Below are 18,500 nucleotides of genomic sequence, written 5' to 3' on the forward strand. Positions count from 1 at the left end.
ATCTGGAGGACCTTGGGAAGATGTTTGTGGTGTATCCTGATCCATTTATGACTTTCAACAATCAATGCCTCAGCTCAACACTAAAATTCATCAGAATCTTATATAAAAACAAATAGTAAGAGAAAGTATGATTCAGCCTCCTGGGGATTCATACTTTTCCCTTCATATACACTAGGAGTGTTGTGCATAGTCAGGTAAGATATCCTGGAACATATAGTTTTAGTTTAACTTCCATAAATATCCAAGAAATTACCTAAATTATGTGAGAGTTTGAGTACCTTACGGATAATATTTGAACAGATACCATACCTCTCTCTATGCCAAGATTAGTCAGACATTCACCATGATGAAAACCTGGCCAAAATTTTAAGAGTAGCACTTGGTTCATATACATAATTCTTCCATTACAAGTGTCTATAATCATTATAATGTCTATAATCATTATTTGGTTTCAGAACTGAAAACACTGCAATTTTCCTATACATAATTCCTCCTCTCAGGCAGCTGCTTCCTCTGAAGCAGATTTACCAAAAGTTAATCCTTAGCTTTATATCCTCTAAAGAATATAAACAACTCATAAGGGAAGTTGCCCTCTTCAACTCCTAATCCCCAGATATCCTTTACATTGTCCTGAGTATTGTAAACTGGATGTACTGCTGAATCTGCAGCTAGACAGACTACAATAATACCATTGAATGAGCTGTCAACTTGCTCAGCTTGTCAACCATATGATTTCTGATTGTTGTGCCGGAAACATCCATTTAATGTGCTTATACAGAGGGTCTAGATTGACTTCACATTCAACTGAGTTAAAATATCAGAGTAAGAACACTGTATGGGACACACATTTTTAATATACATATATAGTAGTTTAATGCTCAATTCATCTTTCAGTTAGTTTGATAATTTAAACATTTATCTGTATCCTTAGAAGTTGAGGTAAAAATGGTATTTACAGACTCAGCAGTCCAATTGTGGCATATTTCAGGATTTTCTACAACAGAATATATGTCCCAGCAGCCATAAAAAGGGGGATTTAATTTGACAAAACTACATAATCCTGCATCACAAGCAAAAAATGCTACCAACTAACAGTAGCCTCAATTTCATAATTTGGTGTTTTCACAACTATGCTGTTTGGTCATTTCCATTGTCTGTAATATTTTTTTTTCATTTCTTAAGAAACAGAGCCACAAACACTTATTAATCTAGCTCTACCAATATAAAGAAACAACAGCCACTTCACCATCTGACCCTCAATTTACCTCTTAATAGATGTTTCATCCAACCATTGACAGGGAGATTATACCCTTTCTTTGGAGGTAGCAAACAACTAAATAAAAGACGCATGCACCCACATACTATATTATATAAAAAAGGGGGGAAACACGTAGTTCTGACTTATGTTTGGAACAATTAACTAAAAGTTAAGACTTTCAGAAGGGTAGCTGAGTTAGTCTGTAACAGGAAAAACTTAAAAAACAGCAAATAGTCTAGTACAGTGGTCCCCAACGCAGTGCCCGTGGATGCCATGGTACCCGCCAGGACATTTCTGTGCACCCACCAAGTGATCGGGGCCGGCCCCGTACCCGGGCACGCGGCGCATGGGCAGTGCTGGCCCCTGGGCACATGAGCGGCGCCGGCCCTGAGCGCGCAGCACTTGGGTGGCCCCGCCCCCGGGTAAGCGGTGCGACGGCTGTGCCGGCCCTGGGCTTGCAGCATATGGGCGGCCCCACCACTGGGCGCGCAGAGCATAGGCGTTGCCGGCTCGTGGGTGCATGGCACAGGTGCTAGCTCTGGGCACGCAGTGCATGGACAGTGGCGCCCCCGGGAGCACGGAACATGGGCTGTTCCGGCCCCAGGCGTGCGGCGTATGGGCGGCCCCACCCCTGGGCGTGCAGCACAGTTGTGGTGCCAGCCCCAGGAGTGCGGTGCATGGGTGGCGCCAGCTCCGGGCATGCAGCGTATGGGTAGCCCTGCCTCCAGGCGCGTGCGCAGCCCCTTCCCCGGGCGCATGTGTGGCCCCACCCCTGGGTGCCTGGCATCTGAGTGGCCCCGCTCCCATGCCCCAGCAGTCCCAAAAGGTTGGGGACCACTGGTCTAGTAGCACCTTCAAGACTAACAAAACATGTAGATGGTAGCATCAGCTTTCAAACCCACTTCTTCAGATGACTGGAGTATAAACCGGATTATACTCTAGTCATCTGAAGAAGTGGGTTTTGCCCATGAAAGCTCATGATACCATCTACAGTAAAACTCCAATTGTCCGGCATCCAGTGGTCCGGCACCTCCTGATAGTCCGGCACCAACTGGAACCCGGAAGTGCTCCGGCCAGCCGGACAATTGGAGATGCTCTGCCCCAGGCTTCCCCAAGTCCGCTGCTGCTGAAACTGACCAGTGGCTGACTTGGGGAAGCCAAGGGCAGAGCAGCGGGAGTGCTGCAGGGTTGGTTCCTCAGCGCCACTCAGGTGAGGGGCGGCGCTGCAGGACCAACCCGGTAGCACCCCAGCTTCCTCAAGTCAGCCGCTGCTGACCGGTAGTGGACTTGGGGAAGCCAGGGGCAGAGCAGCTGGAGTCCTGCCGGGTTGGTCCTGCAGCGTCGCTCAGGTGAGAGACAGCGCTACGGGACCAACCTGGCAGCACCCCAGCTGCTCTGCCCCCGGCTTCACCAAGTCCACTACCGGTCAGCAGTGGCTGACTTGGAGAAGCCGGGGCCAGAGAACCTGGGATGCAGCCGGGTGGGTCCCGCAGCACTGCCCTTCGCCTGAATGGCCTTGCAGGACCAACCCAGCAGCACCCCAGCTGCTCTGCCCCCAGCTTCCCCAAGTCCGCCGCTGCTGAAACTGACCAGCGGCTGACTTGGGGAATCTGGGAGCAGAGCAGCTGGGGTGCTGCCGGGTGGGTCCCGCAGCGCTGCCCTCTCCCACGCTGCGCAATTCACCGCCAACCTCCACCCCCACCCCCGACCTCTCATAACCCCCCTTCCAGTACTTCGGCATATCTGATAATCCGGCACCCCTTGGGTCCTAAAGGTGCCAGATTATCAGAAGTTTACTGTACATGTTTTTTTAGTCTCTAAGGTGCTACTTGACTATTTGTTGGTTTTTAAGTTTTTCCTGTTAAGACTTTGTAAGTTTATTTCAGGATTCTCAAAGTCAGATGAGAGTAAATTTAGGGCTTCTCCATACCAACAGTCAGTCCATGGCAAGCTGGGGTATGAATCTACCCTGAACTAGCCTGCAATGCTCTAACTGTACACGTGTGCACCCTTCTGAAACAAGACTATAATGCACATCAGCTGGGTGTACATGAACAGTGTTAGAGCATGGCTTGCTAGTAAAAGGTAGATTGTAGCACCAGCTTTCTGTAGTCTAATTCTGCATGCAGACAAACCCTTTATAAAGTACTTTATAGTTATAACAATTTTGAAACAAAATTATGGCCTTGTAATTTAACAGTTTTTCCTTATGATCCCTAAAATAAAATATTTCTAATAGAAGTTTTACAATACCAATATTGCCAATTCTTGCCATTTTGTTGATTACTGCAGCTTATACAGGCTTTAGCCATGGACCAGGACTCCACTGGACTAGGTGCTGTAACAATACAAAACCCCCCAAAAGATGGTCTTAAAAAGCCTGCCTTTTGGGGGCAGCTGATTCTCCAATCTCTCATTTTTAATGATCTCTGTAAAATAATTCCAAATTTAAAAAAGGGGGGGGGGGGGGAAATACAGAATAAGACAGAGAATATCTCATTGCTGCTATATACATCCATGGTATGCCCACATCTTCAATTCTGTGTACAGATGAGGTCACCTCATTTCAAAAAAGATATATTGGCACTGGAAAAGGTTCAGAAAATTAAAAAGACTTAGACTCCTCTTTTCTAAGATGAAAAGTCTAAGGGGAGGGATATGATAGAGGGCTTTAAAATCATAACTGGTATGGAGAAAGTGAAAAAGGAAAATTTATTTACTTGATCCCTTAAGATAAGAACTAGGGGTCACCAAATTAAATTAATAGATAGCAGTTTAAAACAAACAAAAGAAAAGTTTGTCTTCATAAAGCACACAGTCAACCTGTGGAACTCCTTGTCAGAGGATATTGTAAAGACCAGGACTTTAAGAGGGTTCAAAAAAGAACTAGATAAATTCATTGAGGTTAGGTCCATCAATACTTAATAGCCAGAATGGGTAGGAATGGTGTCTCTAGCCTATGTTTGTCAGGAGCTGGAAATGGATGACAGGAGAAGGATCACTTGATGGTTACCTGTTTCTGTTCACTCCCTCTGGGGCATCTGGCATTGGCTACTGTGGGAAGACAGGATACTGGGCTAGACTGAACTTTGGTCTGATCCAGTATGGCTATTTTTATGTTCTTAACTAGACCTATAAATAGATTGTATAATATGTGTTCATGGGAATTTGTTGCTGCAATGATCTGCATGAAAAGATTAGGACTCTGATGTATGCTTGAGTTTATATTTTAGATTTTCCTTAGGATAGAAGTGTAATTTTTTCCCTAAGGTGAAGTAATTATCATACAAAATAGAATATACAAATGAATTGCTATCCATATAAGGACAAAACCTCTGAAGATGACATTTGCTATACGTCATGCTATTGGTTCATTAATTCATAAAGAATTTTGCTTATTATTGCAGGCAAGTTCTTTTGAAAAAAATTGCAAGTCTCTCAACTGTGCAAACAGTTATTGACTATTTAATCCCATAGAACCGAGTAGTGACTCAGCTCTGTATTGTATTCAACAAAAGAAATAATTCTCCTGCTAAAAGCAACCTGTCTCTGGAGATGATGAAACAAATCACAGTTTATTATCCTGCCCTCAAAAATGAATCAGTTACCTGGTTATTATTTTTAACTGATGATCAATCTCTTGAAGTTTAGTCCAATACTCATCTGCAAATTTATGGAATTCGCTAAGGACTGAAGACTTCAAATCGGGGTACGGGCATTCCAAGGCCAGTAACTGTGTAGGAACTTCATGAAAAAGTCCAGTTTTCTCTTCAAAAGAGTATGTTAGCAGCTGTAAAGAAAAAAATCAGTCATCAGTGGTCTAATAAATTATTCCACAAAATTAAAAAATGTAATTAATTTGGAAATGTGACCACTCACTTACTTTAGCCTTACAATCTTCAAGCTCTTGTTCCAAAGCCAATTTTTCTTGGTTAAGCAATTCTAAATTTGTTTTCTGTTGTTCCTTCACAAAGTTTACCTGGTTTTATGAAATATTAACAGTTAAGATTGATAGTCTTCATATCAAAACTCTTATGTAGAAAAAAAGCCTGATTTTTTTTCTACCATATACCAATTTTACACGGATGTAACATTTCATTAATCCAGATTTAAGATAGTGTAAGTATGGGGGTTACCAAGTGTATTGAGATTGATTATAGCCTTAAAAATGAATAACATTTTCTGACAAAATAATGCAACATTTTCTGACAAAATAATATGCATCAAGGTTACATTTCACACATCTTTTAAAACTCTTTGAAACTTTTGTTCCTCTCTCCCCCAAAAAGAAATTCTAAAATTTGAAACAACAGTAAACTACAAAAGTGAATTTACTAACCTGCTGTAACACCTTGACTGGAGTGAACTTAGATTCCATGCAAGAATTTGGTGAATGGTAATACTGCATTTCAGACAGCCTATATTTCAAATCTTCCCTCAGTTGCCAGATGGGTTCTACAGTATTTGTTTGATATGTGTCCCGTTCCTTTGATAATTTATATGCTATAGTCAATTAAACAGAAAGGTTTCTCAAAAAAGACAAGTATTACTACATTATTCAGTAATTTATTTTTATCTAAAATGATGCACATATTTGATTTCAAAATCCACACTTCAATTAATCAAGGAATCACATAAAAATTCTTACCCAAGTCCCACATATCCAGAAGAAATTCCCTTTCCAGGCTAACTTCATCAAGGAAAGTTTGTATTTCTGCTTCCACTTTATGCCTGAAATGTATTTGAACTTATGCAAAAACTTCAATGTCTTACTTATGTAAATAAAAATGGAAAAAACCACCACCACAATAAATTAATATTATAACTGAAATGGGGGAAGACTCTGAATAGAAGGACACTAAGGGTGCATCTGCAGAGCACCCTAAAGTCAAAATGTTGTGTATCTTATTTTGATTCTATTTCAAAATAGCTTACTTCGAAATCTGGCAAGTCTATATAGCACCAAATTTTGAAATAACGACCTATTTTGAGAAAATCACTTAACCCTCATGGAACAAGGGTTGCAGGGATGCTGAAATAGCACGCCCATTATTTCAAAAAATGCTTCAAAATAACAGGTGGCTCCCGAAACAGGTGGTATCCCGAAATAGCCATGAAGTGTAGACATACCCTAGGTGGATTGATGCGGAGACTAGACAAGTCAGCAGAACACAAGATATATATCATGTCCTTTAGCACCATACATATTCCAAAGAAAAGACCACCTTCTTTTTGGATTCTCCTCTGTGGTGACAATCCCTGGACACAGCCCCATCAAGAAGGATCTTTAATACAGCAACTTGCTGGGGCTGTGCTGTTAGTGAGTGATGGGAGCAAGCCCTGAGAACACAGAACTGGCGAGGAGGCATGTCTCCATGCAGATGGCATGGCATCTTCCACTGATTTCCTAGAGACCACAATAAGGCCCATTCATCATTCAGTGAAAGTTCTAGCAACCTTGCTAGCCAAAAACTGAAAATATTCTTACACTTGCACTTGCCAAAGACAAACTTTTTTTGTTCAGGGTGGGGGGAGAATCACCCATGAATGACAAAAGTTTTGTCAGTCAACTGCAAGTGTAGACAAAGCCTCAGATTAGATGTGAGTAGTTACGATCTCCCACTCTTAAAATACTCTACTGCAATTTGATTACTTTATCTTTTCCTTTCAGTCAAGCAGTGCATAACAAAATTTTTACTACTCATTTATTTCTTTTATAATCTGTAAGAATCAGCAGTTCTTACCTGTTCTCACTTACCTGTTCTCACTCAGTTGTTTATGTTCTTGCCACCATATCTGGTGATGCTGTTTCAGTAGCATTTGTTCTTTATTAGTTTTTGAGGCTTGCTCTACTTTTTTAACCTATGTGAAAAAGCAAAAAGGAAATTTTTTTTCTAATATTGAACTTAGTTTTATATATTTACAAAATGGCATTCCCAAACCTTTATGAACCTGTATGCCTCTGAGAGCACATCTTTGTCAGGAACAGAGCTGACTGAAAATTTCAAACACATTTTTCTTATAATAATAGCTTTGAAAATTTTAATAAAGGGCTTTTCTTTAGTTTTCCCTTTTTTGGGCTGAAAATTAAACAAAGGAAAAGAAAAAAACCCCAAAAACAATCCTTTCAAAAATTATTGCCCCTCCCAAACTTTCAACCTTTCTGCTCCCACTTCTTTTATTCAGTGGCAAAATGAAAAAAAAGGTAGGTAACGGGGAGAAATAAAGAAAGCAATAAAGAGGAAAACGGGAAGTTAACACATACTCCCAGCCAATGTAAATATATATTTTTAAAGCTGAAAATATTCAAAGAATTTTGATGAATGAAAAAATGTCTATGTGAAATATATAGAAAAAAGTGAAATATTTCAAATTTTTCATAAAAAAATTCCACTCTTCAATCAACTCAAGTGAGAAACAACATTTTGATCTACATTTAGAAATTGCTCCTACTTCCTAGAAAGGGTACGGCTAGACTGCGTGGGTTTTTCGGGATACCAGAGGATATCTCTGGTATCCCGAAAAACCTCCGCCTCATCCAGGGAATGCGTTTGCTCTTCCGCTTTTTTTGGCAGAAGAGCAAACACTCTCTTCCGGAAGCCCTTGTATTCCTCATTCTAAGAGGAAGAAGGGGGCTACGGAAATAGGGGCTTTCTTCTGACATTTGGCTCAGTCTAGACGGGCCAAATATCAGAAAAGCCTCTTCCAACAAAAGAATTGAAAAAAAAGTACACAAAATGTTCCTACAAAAAATGATAGTCTAGTTGTACCCTAAGGGTATGTCTAGATTGCATCCCTCTGTGGCAGAGGGATGCAAATTAGGCAGGTCGACATTGCAAATGAGGCAGGGATTTAAATATCCCATGTCTAATTTGCATAAAAATGGCCACCGTGTATTGCCAACTCAGCACTTTGTCAGCAAAAAGCAGCAGTCTAGCGGGGGATCTGTCAAGAAAGAAAGCCTTTTTCGACAGATCCTGTAAACCTCCTTCCAGGAGGCATAAGGGATCTGTTGAAAAAGACTTTCTTTCTCGACAGATCCTCCTCTAGACTGCCGCTTTTTGCCGACAAAGTGCTGAGTTGGCAATACACGGTGGCCATTTTTATGCAAATTAGGCATGGGATATTTAAATTCCTGCCTCATTTGCAATGTCAACCTGCCTAATCTGCATCCCTCTGCTGACAGAGGGATAAAGTCTAGACATACCCTAAGAGACTAACAATAACTGTGCCAGGAACAGTCCATGGAAGGAAATACCACTTCTGGTGTCACAGTTCCCTCCCTTGATCTAGATGGGCTTTATCTGCTACTATCAAGGGTTTTAGTTCAGCAATGCTGGCTGTTAAGAATGAAGTAGGTGGAACTCTACCCATTACACCCACTTAGAAGCCACTGGGATTAGTGGGAGAAATAAAAGTTCTAAAAGTCCCTCTTCCCCAGGGCACACTGGACCAATTATATAAGTAGTCTATATGAGGGAAGAAGAAGGCAATTTATAACTGCTTGTGCCAGACAAAGTGATCATTTTACTCTTTTAACTAGCATACATTTTTATCCATCAAGGAACAAAAATAAAAACCCATTTTAAAACTAAATATTTTCACTTTAACACCACTTTTGAGCATAGAGTCACTTTTAGTTTTCTGTAGGAGGTGAACAAAACCTATAATGCTAGATTGCTGAGCTCAAGCTTACATGTGCGAGCACTTCCCCAAGTAATCTTATTGAAGTAAATGGGGCTACCTGTGAATTGTCTTTACTATGAATAAGAGATTCACAATCTGGCCCAAAAGAAGATTTATAGAGTCATAGAACACTAGAACTGGAAGGGACCTCGAGAGGTCGAGTCCAGTCCTCTAACCTCACGGCAGGACCCAGTACCGTCTAGACTATCCCGGATAGAGGTCTATCTAAACTGCTGTTAAATATCTCCAGAGATGAAGATTCCACAACCTCCCTAGGCAACTTATTCTAGTGTTTAACCACCCGGATAGTTAGGAAGTTTTTCCTAATGTCCAACCTAAGCGTACCTTGCTGCAGTTTAAGCCCATTGCTTCTTGTCCTATCCTCAGAGGCCAAAGAGAACAATTTTTCTTCCTCCTCTTTGTGACACGCTTTTAGATACCCGAAAACCACTGTTATGTCCCCTCTCAAACTTCTCCTTTCCAAACTAAACCAGCCCAATTCTTTCAGTCTTCCTTCATAGGTCATATTCTGTGTAATCATTCTTGTTGCTCTTCTCAGGACCTTCTCCAATTTTTACACATCTTTCTTGAAATTTGGTGCCCAGAACAGGACACAATACTCCAATCGAAGTCTAATTACAGCAGAGTAGAGCGGAAGAATGATTTCTCATGTCTTGTTCAGAACACTCCTGTTAATGCATCCCAGAATCATGTTTGCTTTTTTTGCAACAGCGTCACACTTATTACAGGTCGGACCTCCATAATCTAGAGCTCTCTTGTCCAGCAGCTAAGTAATAAATGTAATACGTTAAAGCAGTGGTCTCCAACCTTTTTGAGCACAAGATCGCTTTTTTGAATTTAAGTGCAATCCAAGAGCTACCTGAAATACAAATACCTTTGCCCCACCTCCTTCCCACCCCTTCTCCAACGCCCCACCCCTGTTTACTCCATCCTCCCTCTTTTGCCCATCCTCACTCACTTTCAACAGGCTGGGGCAGAAGGTTGAGGTGAAGACTCTGGTCTTGGATTAAGGGATCTGGAGTGTGAAAGGAGCTCTGAGCTGAGCCTGGGGCAGGCAGTTAGTATGTAGGGTGAGGTTCTAGGGATAAGCTCTGGTGTGGCATTTGGATGCAGGGGTGCTCAGGGCTAAGACAAGGATTCGGGATGCAGGAGGGGGTTCATGACAGGGGTAGGAGTTTGAGATGTGGGCTCCAGCTGTACACTGCTGGTGGTTCCTGGTTGCTGGTGCAGTGGGGCTAAAGGCAGGCTCACCCCTACCCTGGCCTACTCCCTAAAGCAGCCAGCAAACTCCATCCCATGTCCTGTTGTGCCCCCTCCCTGCTCTGTGAAGAAAGGATACAGAGTGGGAGAGGGGCACCTGGACATCAGCACCCTTCCTCTCCCTCCCCTGCCTTGCACAGAAAGTAGGAGGTTCCCCAGAGGGTGGGGCAGCTCCAAGTCAAAGGGCAGGAGATGAGTAGCAGTGAGGGGAGGGGCATCTGAAGTGCCAGCACTTGATAGCCTCCTGGACAAACTAGTCAGGATCACTTGTAAAAGGCTCCAAGATCTACTAGTAGATCCCGATCTACTGGTTGGTGATCACTGCATTAAAGGCTCTTCACTGAAATTCTGATTTGCAATCTATAAGAACTCCTGAATCTTCTAAACAGAACTTTGGATCTGATCCTGCAATCATTAGAAAAAGTTTCCCATTGACTTTTCAGAATTTTACCCAAATAAGGACTAAGAATCAGGCCTTGAGTTTGCCAAACATAAAAAGGCATGGCCAGGCAAGATATTTCCACATGAGCCCATCCCTCCCATGGCTTCTTCCCAGCCCTTCCTAAGAATTCTATGGAAGATCCTCAAAAAAGGCTAAGATTTATGCAAAGTAGGAGGCGAGGTCTGGACAGATGAAAAGCAGGCCATGTTAGGATGAATGAAATCAGGGGAGACACTGTCCTTAGAAAAAAAAGAACAATATAATCACATTGGACATTACTGTTGGAAGGGATTTAGTTTTCTGTGATTTAGTTTTCTTTTGTGCTCTGTGTAACAATAGTCATAACCAGAAAAACTATTACAATGAATAACTGATGTCAGTTTCTTTTGAAATGTGTTACTTTTATTACCTTGATATTTTCACACCACCAGTAATCAGTAAAAACTACCATAAACCAGGAACAGCCTTACTTTTACAAGGAATTATTATTTCTGTGTTTTTCTGTAGCTGACTATGATGCGGTGTCACCGCCCTGCATTGGCGAGCACATAGGCACGGTTCTCTGGAGAGAGACTCTGCCACCATGGCACCTTTGCCGTTCATGATCCCTTGCAGCAGAGCCAAACTGGGCAGCTGCTAGGACCCGGGGGAAGGGCCGGGTGGGCGTAATGACGCTGGACATACCAGGAATGAATGGCCCTGGCATATAAAGTTGGGAGGTATGGGAGGCAAGGCAGGGGGGCGAGGAAAGAAACCCCGAGAAGAGAACCGGGCTTCCTCCTGTCTCTCCCACAGACCCACCCCAGGCCGGAGATTCTGAGAGGGACGCCGAACGCAGACCTCGCACTGAGCCTAGGATTGGTGGTAACGCCGCAGAGCAGCAGCCAGAGCAGTTTTCCTGGGGAACCAAGGACTGGGCTCTCCCTGTCAGAGAAGGGGACGCTAAGAACTCTCCTGGGGCTAACGTTGAATTCTGATTCCGAGTAGAGAGTCAGGTGCAGGTGGGAAACACCACCGGCAGGATTGCTGAGCTGGGGTGAAACAGACATTCTGAAGGGGATGGTCAGACACTAGAGACGCTGGAGGCATGCTACCCACATAAGGAGACTTTGGGCTTGGAAGCCACGAGGGACAAAGGCAAATTGAATTTGGACTATAAGGAGAGTGTCCGTGCATGAGGGGGAATTTGCACAGAGGACAAAGACCCTTACACTGATCTTTAATTAATAACTAGCCAATTAGCCCATCATAAAACAGGATTTTCCTCCATGTCCTAGTCCCTTTCTATCTCGGTCTTCTCTCCTGAGCCTCCGGTCTCTCACTCCGTCTCTGTCTCTCTCTCTCCCCTCCTCCTACTGCCTCCCCCCCTCTCTCTCAGCTCTCCTCCATCTCCTGCCTCTCTCTTTGTCTCTCTTTCTCTTCTCCCCCTCCTGTCTCTCACTCTCTTTCTCTTCTCCTCCTCCTCCTGCATGGGGAGTACAGAGCCCAAGTGGCTGTTTGCACCACTTGCTCCTGCGCAGCAACCCAGCTGAGCGGCTGCCTATGAGCTCCGTCTGCCCCCCTGCACCATTTCCCTTCACCCCAGCACTGATCCTGCAGCCTCCCAGTTGTCCTTCTCTTCCCCCTCCCTCTCGTTCCCCCGCCCTCCCTCTGGCCAGGGTCTGTTCACAGCCAGGGGGGCCTGGAGCCGCTGTCACGCTGCACATCACTGCCCCGCCCCCCTTCGCCTCCCGCCATGGCACTCGACTGACTTCTGCGCCGCTCAGCCAGGCTGCCACAGGGAGCAAGTGGCGCAAGCGGCCATTTGGGCTGCCCTGTGGCGGCCCGGCTGAGTGGCGCAGAAGTCAGCTGAGCGCCATGGTGGGATGCAACAGCACCCCCCAGAGGCAACACGTAATGCTACAGCGTTACAGAGTTTCAGACATTGGGCTACTATATATATGATGAAGAATCTATTAGCAGCTGCAAAGGAAAGAAGGGAAACACAAACAGTACTAGCAGCACATTCTCTTGAACAGCAGGCAGGTATCCTTCATAGCACCCATAATCTCTCTCTAAGATTAAAAATCATTTTCTTAAAAGGTGGTTTTTAAAAACATTATGGAACCTGGTATATTTTCTTTTCCTTGGAGAGCACAATTTTTCCTTTTATGCAAAGTTCTTTGGAAAAAAAAAATCAAACCGAGTATATCTTATTAAGCCAAGAATCTCTTTAAATTGCTTGAGTACAAAAAAGACATTCAAAAAGGTCAGAGAAAAAGATCACCTCTGGCTTGTGAAGTACTGCACATGAAATAAGAACTAAAGTAAGAAATAGGATTTATAATAACTTAGTATATTTAGCTTAGCTTAGTAATTTAGTTGGATCTGCCTGTTTTCACTTGCAATCACTTAAACCCCACTTTTTATATTTAATAAACACTTGTTTATTATTAAACCCTGTGTAAATTGTTATGTGGGAGGGGGAGAGCCACAGCTGTGCATCTCTCTTTCATTGATAAAGAGATTACATTTATGAGCTCTTGATGTGTACAACTTTCTGAAGGTACGTTTACACTTGTTCCCTAGTTCGAGCTAGGCGATCAAAATTGCTAATGAAGCGGGGATTTAAATATCCCGCACTTCATTAGCATGATCTCACCAGCGCGTTACTCTGCTCAACAGCTGATTCAAACCAGGAAGTGCACACTGGGATACATTAGTTCGAACCAAACCCCTTGGTTCAAACTAATGTTACTCCTCAAAAAATATTACCACAACTTTGTGCCTTTGCACTTGCCTCAGCAGAACAAAGTAGTTAGGCATTCCAGAGGGCAGATAGATGGGCTCAGTGTTATGATCAGCATATTTGGGTGACAGTCTCAAAGGGATCTCTGTGAGACAACCCACCACATATGCACTTCCAAAATGGGATAAATTTTGAAGTTGATAGTGCAGGACTTAAAGTATAGTTTTACTCTGAAAATTGACTGAAAAAATTGACATCTTCCTGTATTCAGAGTAATACCTTATTTTTGTGAAATGTACATGAAATGTACATTTCCACTATAATATAGCTTTGGCAGTATAAAGTACCATTTTTACAAAGACAGTCTTCAGAGTACAGCTGTACATTAAATTATTGATTTTAGTACTACATTAAGGTAGAGATGAGAAAAACTTCCCGGGGAGTTGGAGGGAGGAGGAAAAAAAAAGAAAGAAATACATAAAAATGCATGAAACCAACAGATCTTTAGGTTTGGGTGGGGGGGGGGGGGGGGGGACCTGATCCAATATTGATGTCTAGAATTTTTTTGTTTAATTTTCTTTCTCTTTTTAAGTGTTTTCATACTAGCCAGCATTTCCTGTCTGTCTAAAGGTGTCTAAAAGCAAGATATTGCTGTTTATTTATACATGAACCTTGTTTAACTGCAGCTGATGCTGTTTTCAGATGGTTAAAAACCACTTTCTTACTAAGTAGAGCATATAAATATATAGTGGATACCCAGTTTAAAATATTTCTCTCCACGTGGTCTTTAAAATGTTTCACTAAGTCTCTGCTCCCTCCTACATATTATATATCCCTCATCACCAAATCATCTGAGAGCCTACTCTGGAATTAGACACATTAAGATCATGTCTAAGTCTTTCCACTTCTTCCTACACAATGGCATCTATCATATTTACTCTCCACCCAAAAAGCTAGAGCAAAGCTAGAACAAGATCCTCACTGCAGTAGAGTTGAGGTTATTGCCTTTTTTGTTCTTAACAAATGCCATCTGGCTCTTAAAACCATTTGAAACATTGCTGCAATGCTCAACTACCTGGTTCATCACATTTATCTGCCTCCTTCTTTTTGCATCCCTTCATGAGCACCTCCTTTTCCATCACAAACACTGCAGACAGAGGCTGCTTATTGCACTGATCATAATAACACACTTACCTTTCTCCTCTTCCCACATTTGGGTTTGGAACAGGTCCCATATGAAGAGAGATAAAAAAGACTGGGACTTTTCATTTTAGAAAAGAGGACACTAAGGGAGGTATGAGAGAGGTCCATAACACCATGACTGGTGTGGAAAAAGTGAATAAGGAAAAGTTATGTACTTGTTCCCATAACACAACAACTAGGAGTCTCACCAAATGAAGTTAATAGGTAGTGAGTTTAAAAACAAACAAAAGGATGTTTTTCTTCACATAGAGCATGGTCAGCCGGAGGAATTCCTTGTCAAAAGAGGTTGTGAAGGCAAACACTTAACAGGATTCAAGAAAGATCTAGATAAATTCATAGAGGTTAGGACCATCAATGAGTACACTGGTTTACAATTTTTTAGAAGTCGTCTGCTTCAGAGATAAAATGTGCTATTTATTATGTATTTTGATGTGCTGAATTCAAATATGACAATTAAAACAACTGATTAGCTACTGTTTCCAAGATATTTAAGTTTTACATTTTCTATCTATATATAGTGTGTAGATATTAGAGTTTTAATCATAAATTGTAAACCTAGGTCATTTCATGTGTTTATGGTTGCTTTACATGATAATATTTCACCTGTCCTGTTTATGTAACTCTTTAAAAATCAGTAAAAGGGTTATATACATAACATTTATTATGAAAGAAAAGGCAAAAAACTATTATGTACATAGTTTAGTCCTATTCAGTGTCTACTCGGCTCTTCTTGGTTTGTTTCTTGTATTCATTAAATGGAGCATATCTGTCCAGCAACAGTCTGCAAGCATTGATGGGCTCCATTTGCCCTGATAGCGTTTCTCCATTGTTGCAATGTCCTGGTGAAATCACTCGCCGTGCTCGTCACTCACTGCTCCGCAGTTCGGTGGAAAAAAATCTAGATGAGAGTGCAAAAAATGTATCTTTAGTGACATGTTGCAACCAAGGCTTTTGTATGCCTTGAGGAGGTTTTCCACCAACAACCTGTAGTTGTCTGCCTTCTTGTTTCCGAGAAAATTTATTGCCACTAACTGGAAGGCTTTCCATGCCATCTTTTCCTTGCCACGCAGTACATGGTCAAATGCATCATCTCGAAGAAGTTCACGAATCTGAGGACCAACAAAGACACCTTCCTTTATCTTAGCTTCACTTAACCTTGGAAATTTTCCACGGACGTACTTGAAAGCTGCTTGTGTTTTGTCCACGGCCTTGACAAAGTTCTTCATCAGACCCAGACTGATGTGTAAGGGTAACAAAATCTTCCTTGATTCAACAAGGGTGGATGCTGAACACTTTTCCTCCCAGGCTCCATTGACTGTTGGCATGGCCAATCTATCTTGATGTAGTGGGAATCTCTTGCACGACTATCCCATTCGCAGAGAAAACAGCAGTACTTTGTGTATCCAGTCTTCAGACCAAGCAAGAGAGCAACAACCTTCAAATCACCACAAAGCTGCCACTGATGTTGGTCATAGTTTATGCACCTCAAAAGTTGTTTCATGTTGTCATAGGTTTCCTTCATATGGACTGCATGACCAACTGGAATTGATGGCAAAACATTGCCATTATGCAGCAAAACATCCATGACTTCTAGGAATAACATGATGCAATTCATATCATGTATGACGCAATACCAGTTTCAGATTGCATCATTCATTGTTTTGCCTAAAAAACAAGTACTGTCCAAACCCAGTCATAGATTTATTCATAGATCCAGTCAAAGATGTATTTTAGTCATTTCGGTTTAAATTGAGATCCCTTCCCTTTATAACTCACTTATCCTCCGCCATTCACAAGTCAAGGGTTGTATATACTGACCCAATAGCATATCTTGAAAACTAGAGCCAATCAACAATTTTAAGCATCATTTTCGTTCTCAGTGACCCAGAATTAGTAACGTTTGACTACATTTATTGCAGAAGCATTTTGGCTGTAGAGCAGTGCTATTAGACAGAAAGGACAGGAATGGTATCCTTAGCTTCTGTCAGGGGCTGGGAATGGGTGACAGGAGAGGGATTACTTGATGATTACCTGTTCTGTTCATTCCCTCTGGGGCATCTGGAATTTGCCACTGTTGAAAGACAGGACACTGGGCTAGGTGGACCTTTGATCTGACCCAGTATGGCTGTTCTTATAGTCTGATGTTCCATGCAGTTGTCGTCCCTTGTCATATACTGAGACTGTAAGCTTGTTGAGCCAGGCACCTTCTTTTGATTATACATATATGGTGCTTAACAGGGCCACCAACAGAGGGAGTGGGAGCGGGGAAGAGACCAAGGAGGAGTTGCTCTTGACTGCCACTGCCAATACCTGAGCCCTTTCAATCACTGCTGGAACCCCACGTGGCAGACTGGGTGGTGCTGAGGGCTGACTGGGGTAGACTAGCACCTATCCTTCCCCCTTCTGTCCAAAGCACAGCTCCTTCTGGGGATCCCAGAGCCAAATCTACCCTCCCCCCACCCAACAAACACATACTGCTTAGGGTCCAGCAAAGTCTTTCACCAGCCCTGGTGATTAACAATGGGCCCAGCCCCAGATACAGGCTTCTAAGTATACTACAATATAAATAACAAACTGAAGCAGCTAAGAGAATATTTTCTCTCTCTCTCTCTCTAAACCCTTTTACTGTGGGACGACAGAATGATGTCATGACGTCACTTTGCGTCAACCTGCCCCTCAATCTTAGCAGTGTCCCAAGAAGGGGATATGACAACCATGGTTCAAGGTACCCCCCCCCAGCCCCTCTTCAGAAAGTGCCCTGGACTCCTCGCTGGTCCCCAGCTAGCCTGCAGGAAGGCCAGGGGTTTGTGGCAGTGGCTTCTTGCTGTGCTCTAGGGCTCCAATGCTCTGGGACCCAGTGAGGAACTGTTGCCCCCACCTGGCCTGCACTCAGGCTGCAGCCTCCCTGGCGCTCCAGCCTCGAAATCTTCCCCCCTGCAAGATTGTAGCACCAGTGCCGGCTTCCTGCACGGAAGTGGGAAAGAGAAGGAAACCTGGAGGCTTTGTGCCCAATTCAGCTTTTGGGGAAGTGCGCAAATGGCAGTGGGGAGGGGGCAAGAAGCTTTCCCTTCCCCAGTGGCAGAGTGGGGGCTGAGAGGTTGGGGCTGGCATGGCCCATCCCTCTCCCCAGCAGCCGGGATTGGTGAGCATAATGAGCAAAGGGCACCACCCCCTAGTTCAGGGGTGGCCAACCCATTAAACAATGAGAGCCAAAACAGCGGCAGAAAAAATGCAGAGTCGCACCAAAATTGTTGAAAAAATAAATGGGAGAGCTCCCCACCAGCCAGAGTTGTCGAGGAGAAAAAAAAAAAAAAAACCGGCTTTCCATCAGCCATAGCTGTTGAGGAAAAAAATAAAATAAATGCTGTCCCTTTAAAAACTATGAGCAGGCTTTTTGGCCACATCAGGCTCCCGTTGGCTGCTGCCATCTTGCCGGCGCCATTTTGCCTCACCAGATGGCTCCCCTGCATCCGGTGAGCACAGAGATCTGGGGGCCAATTGAAGGGGCACATGGGGAAGCTTTGCGAGCCACAGGGGAGGCTTCATGAGCCACACTTTCAGGGGTGAAAAGCCGTATGCGGCTCGCGAGCCACAGGTTGGCCACCCCTGTCCTAGTTATATATAAAAAAATGAATTCTATTACAGGTTGAAGCTCTCTTTTCTGACACTCTATGATCTGGCAACATCCATGGTCTGGTAACATCCATGGTGCAGCATGATCTGAGTTAGTCAGATGCTCACTTCTCCTGGGTGTGGCCAAGTTTCACACAGTCTTATAAAGTTTCTTTACAGCTGTCAGTACACACTCTCAGTGTTCTGTGCCCTTATTTTGCTCTAATTTACTCCTAAATGTCTTTTAAGAGCCCAGTAAGCAGTTGAGGTGTTAGTAATGCTGCTAGACA

General features: G+C 43.1%; 1 protein-coding gene across 4 annotated transcripts in view; it reads right to left on the reverse strand.

Moving 5' to 3' along the window:
* The window catches only part of CCDC148 (coiled-coil domain containing 148), a 137,502-nt gene that overhangs the window by 90,029 nt on the left and 28,973 nt on the right, over window positions 1-18,500 (reverse strand). For 3 of the 4 annotated variants that reach the window (XM_025186537.2, XM_075933433.1, XM_006126840.4), the window contains exons 4-8: window positions 7,017-7,120; window positions 5,907-5,989; window positions 5,598-5,761; window positions 5,142-5,237; window positions 4,867-5,048 (exon numbers count right to left, since the gene is read on the reverse strand). In XM_025186537.2, the coding sequence (XP_025042322.2) occupies window positions 4,867-5,048; window positions 5,142-5,237; window positions 5,598-5,761; window positions 5,907-5,989; window positions 7,017-7,120 (629 nt within the window). Of the gene's footprint in view, window positions 1-4,866; window positions 5,049-5,141; window positions 5,238-5,597; window positions 5,762-5,906; window positions 5,990-7,016; window positions 7,121-17,476; window positions 17,563-18,500 lie in introns of all 4 variants that reach the window. The other variant, XM_075933434.1, reaches the window with a different exon arrangement.

The sequence above is a fragment of the Pelodiscus sinensis genome, chromosome 7 (genome assembly GCF_049634645.1).
Source record: "Pelodiscus sinensis isolate JC-2024 chromosome 7, ASM4963464v1, whole genome shotgun sequence".
Lineage (NCBI taxonomy): Eukaryota > Metazoa > Chordata > Testudines > Trionychidae > Pelodiscus > Pelodiscus sinensis.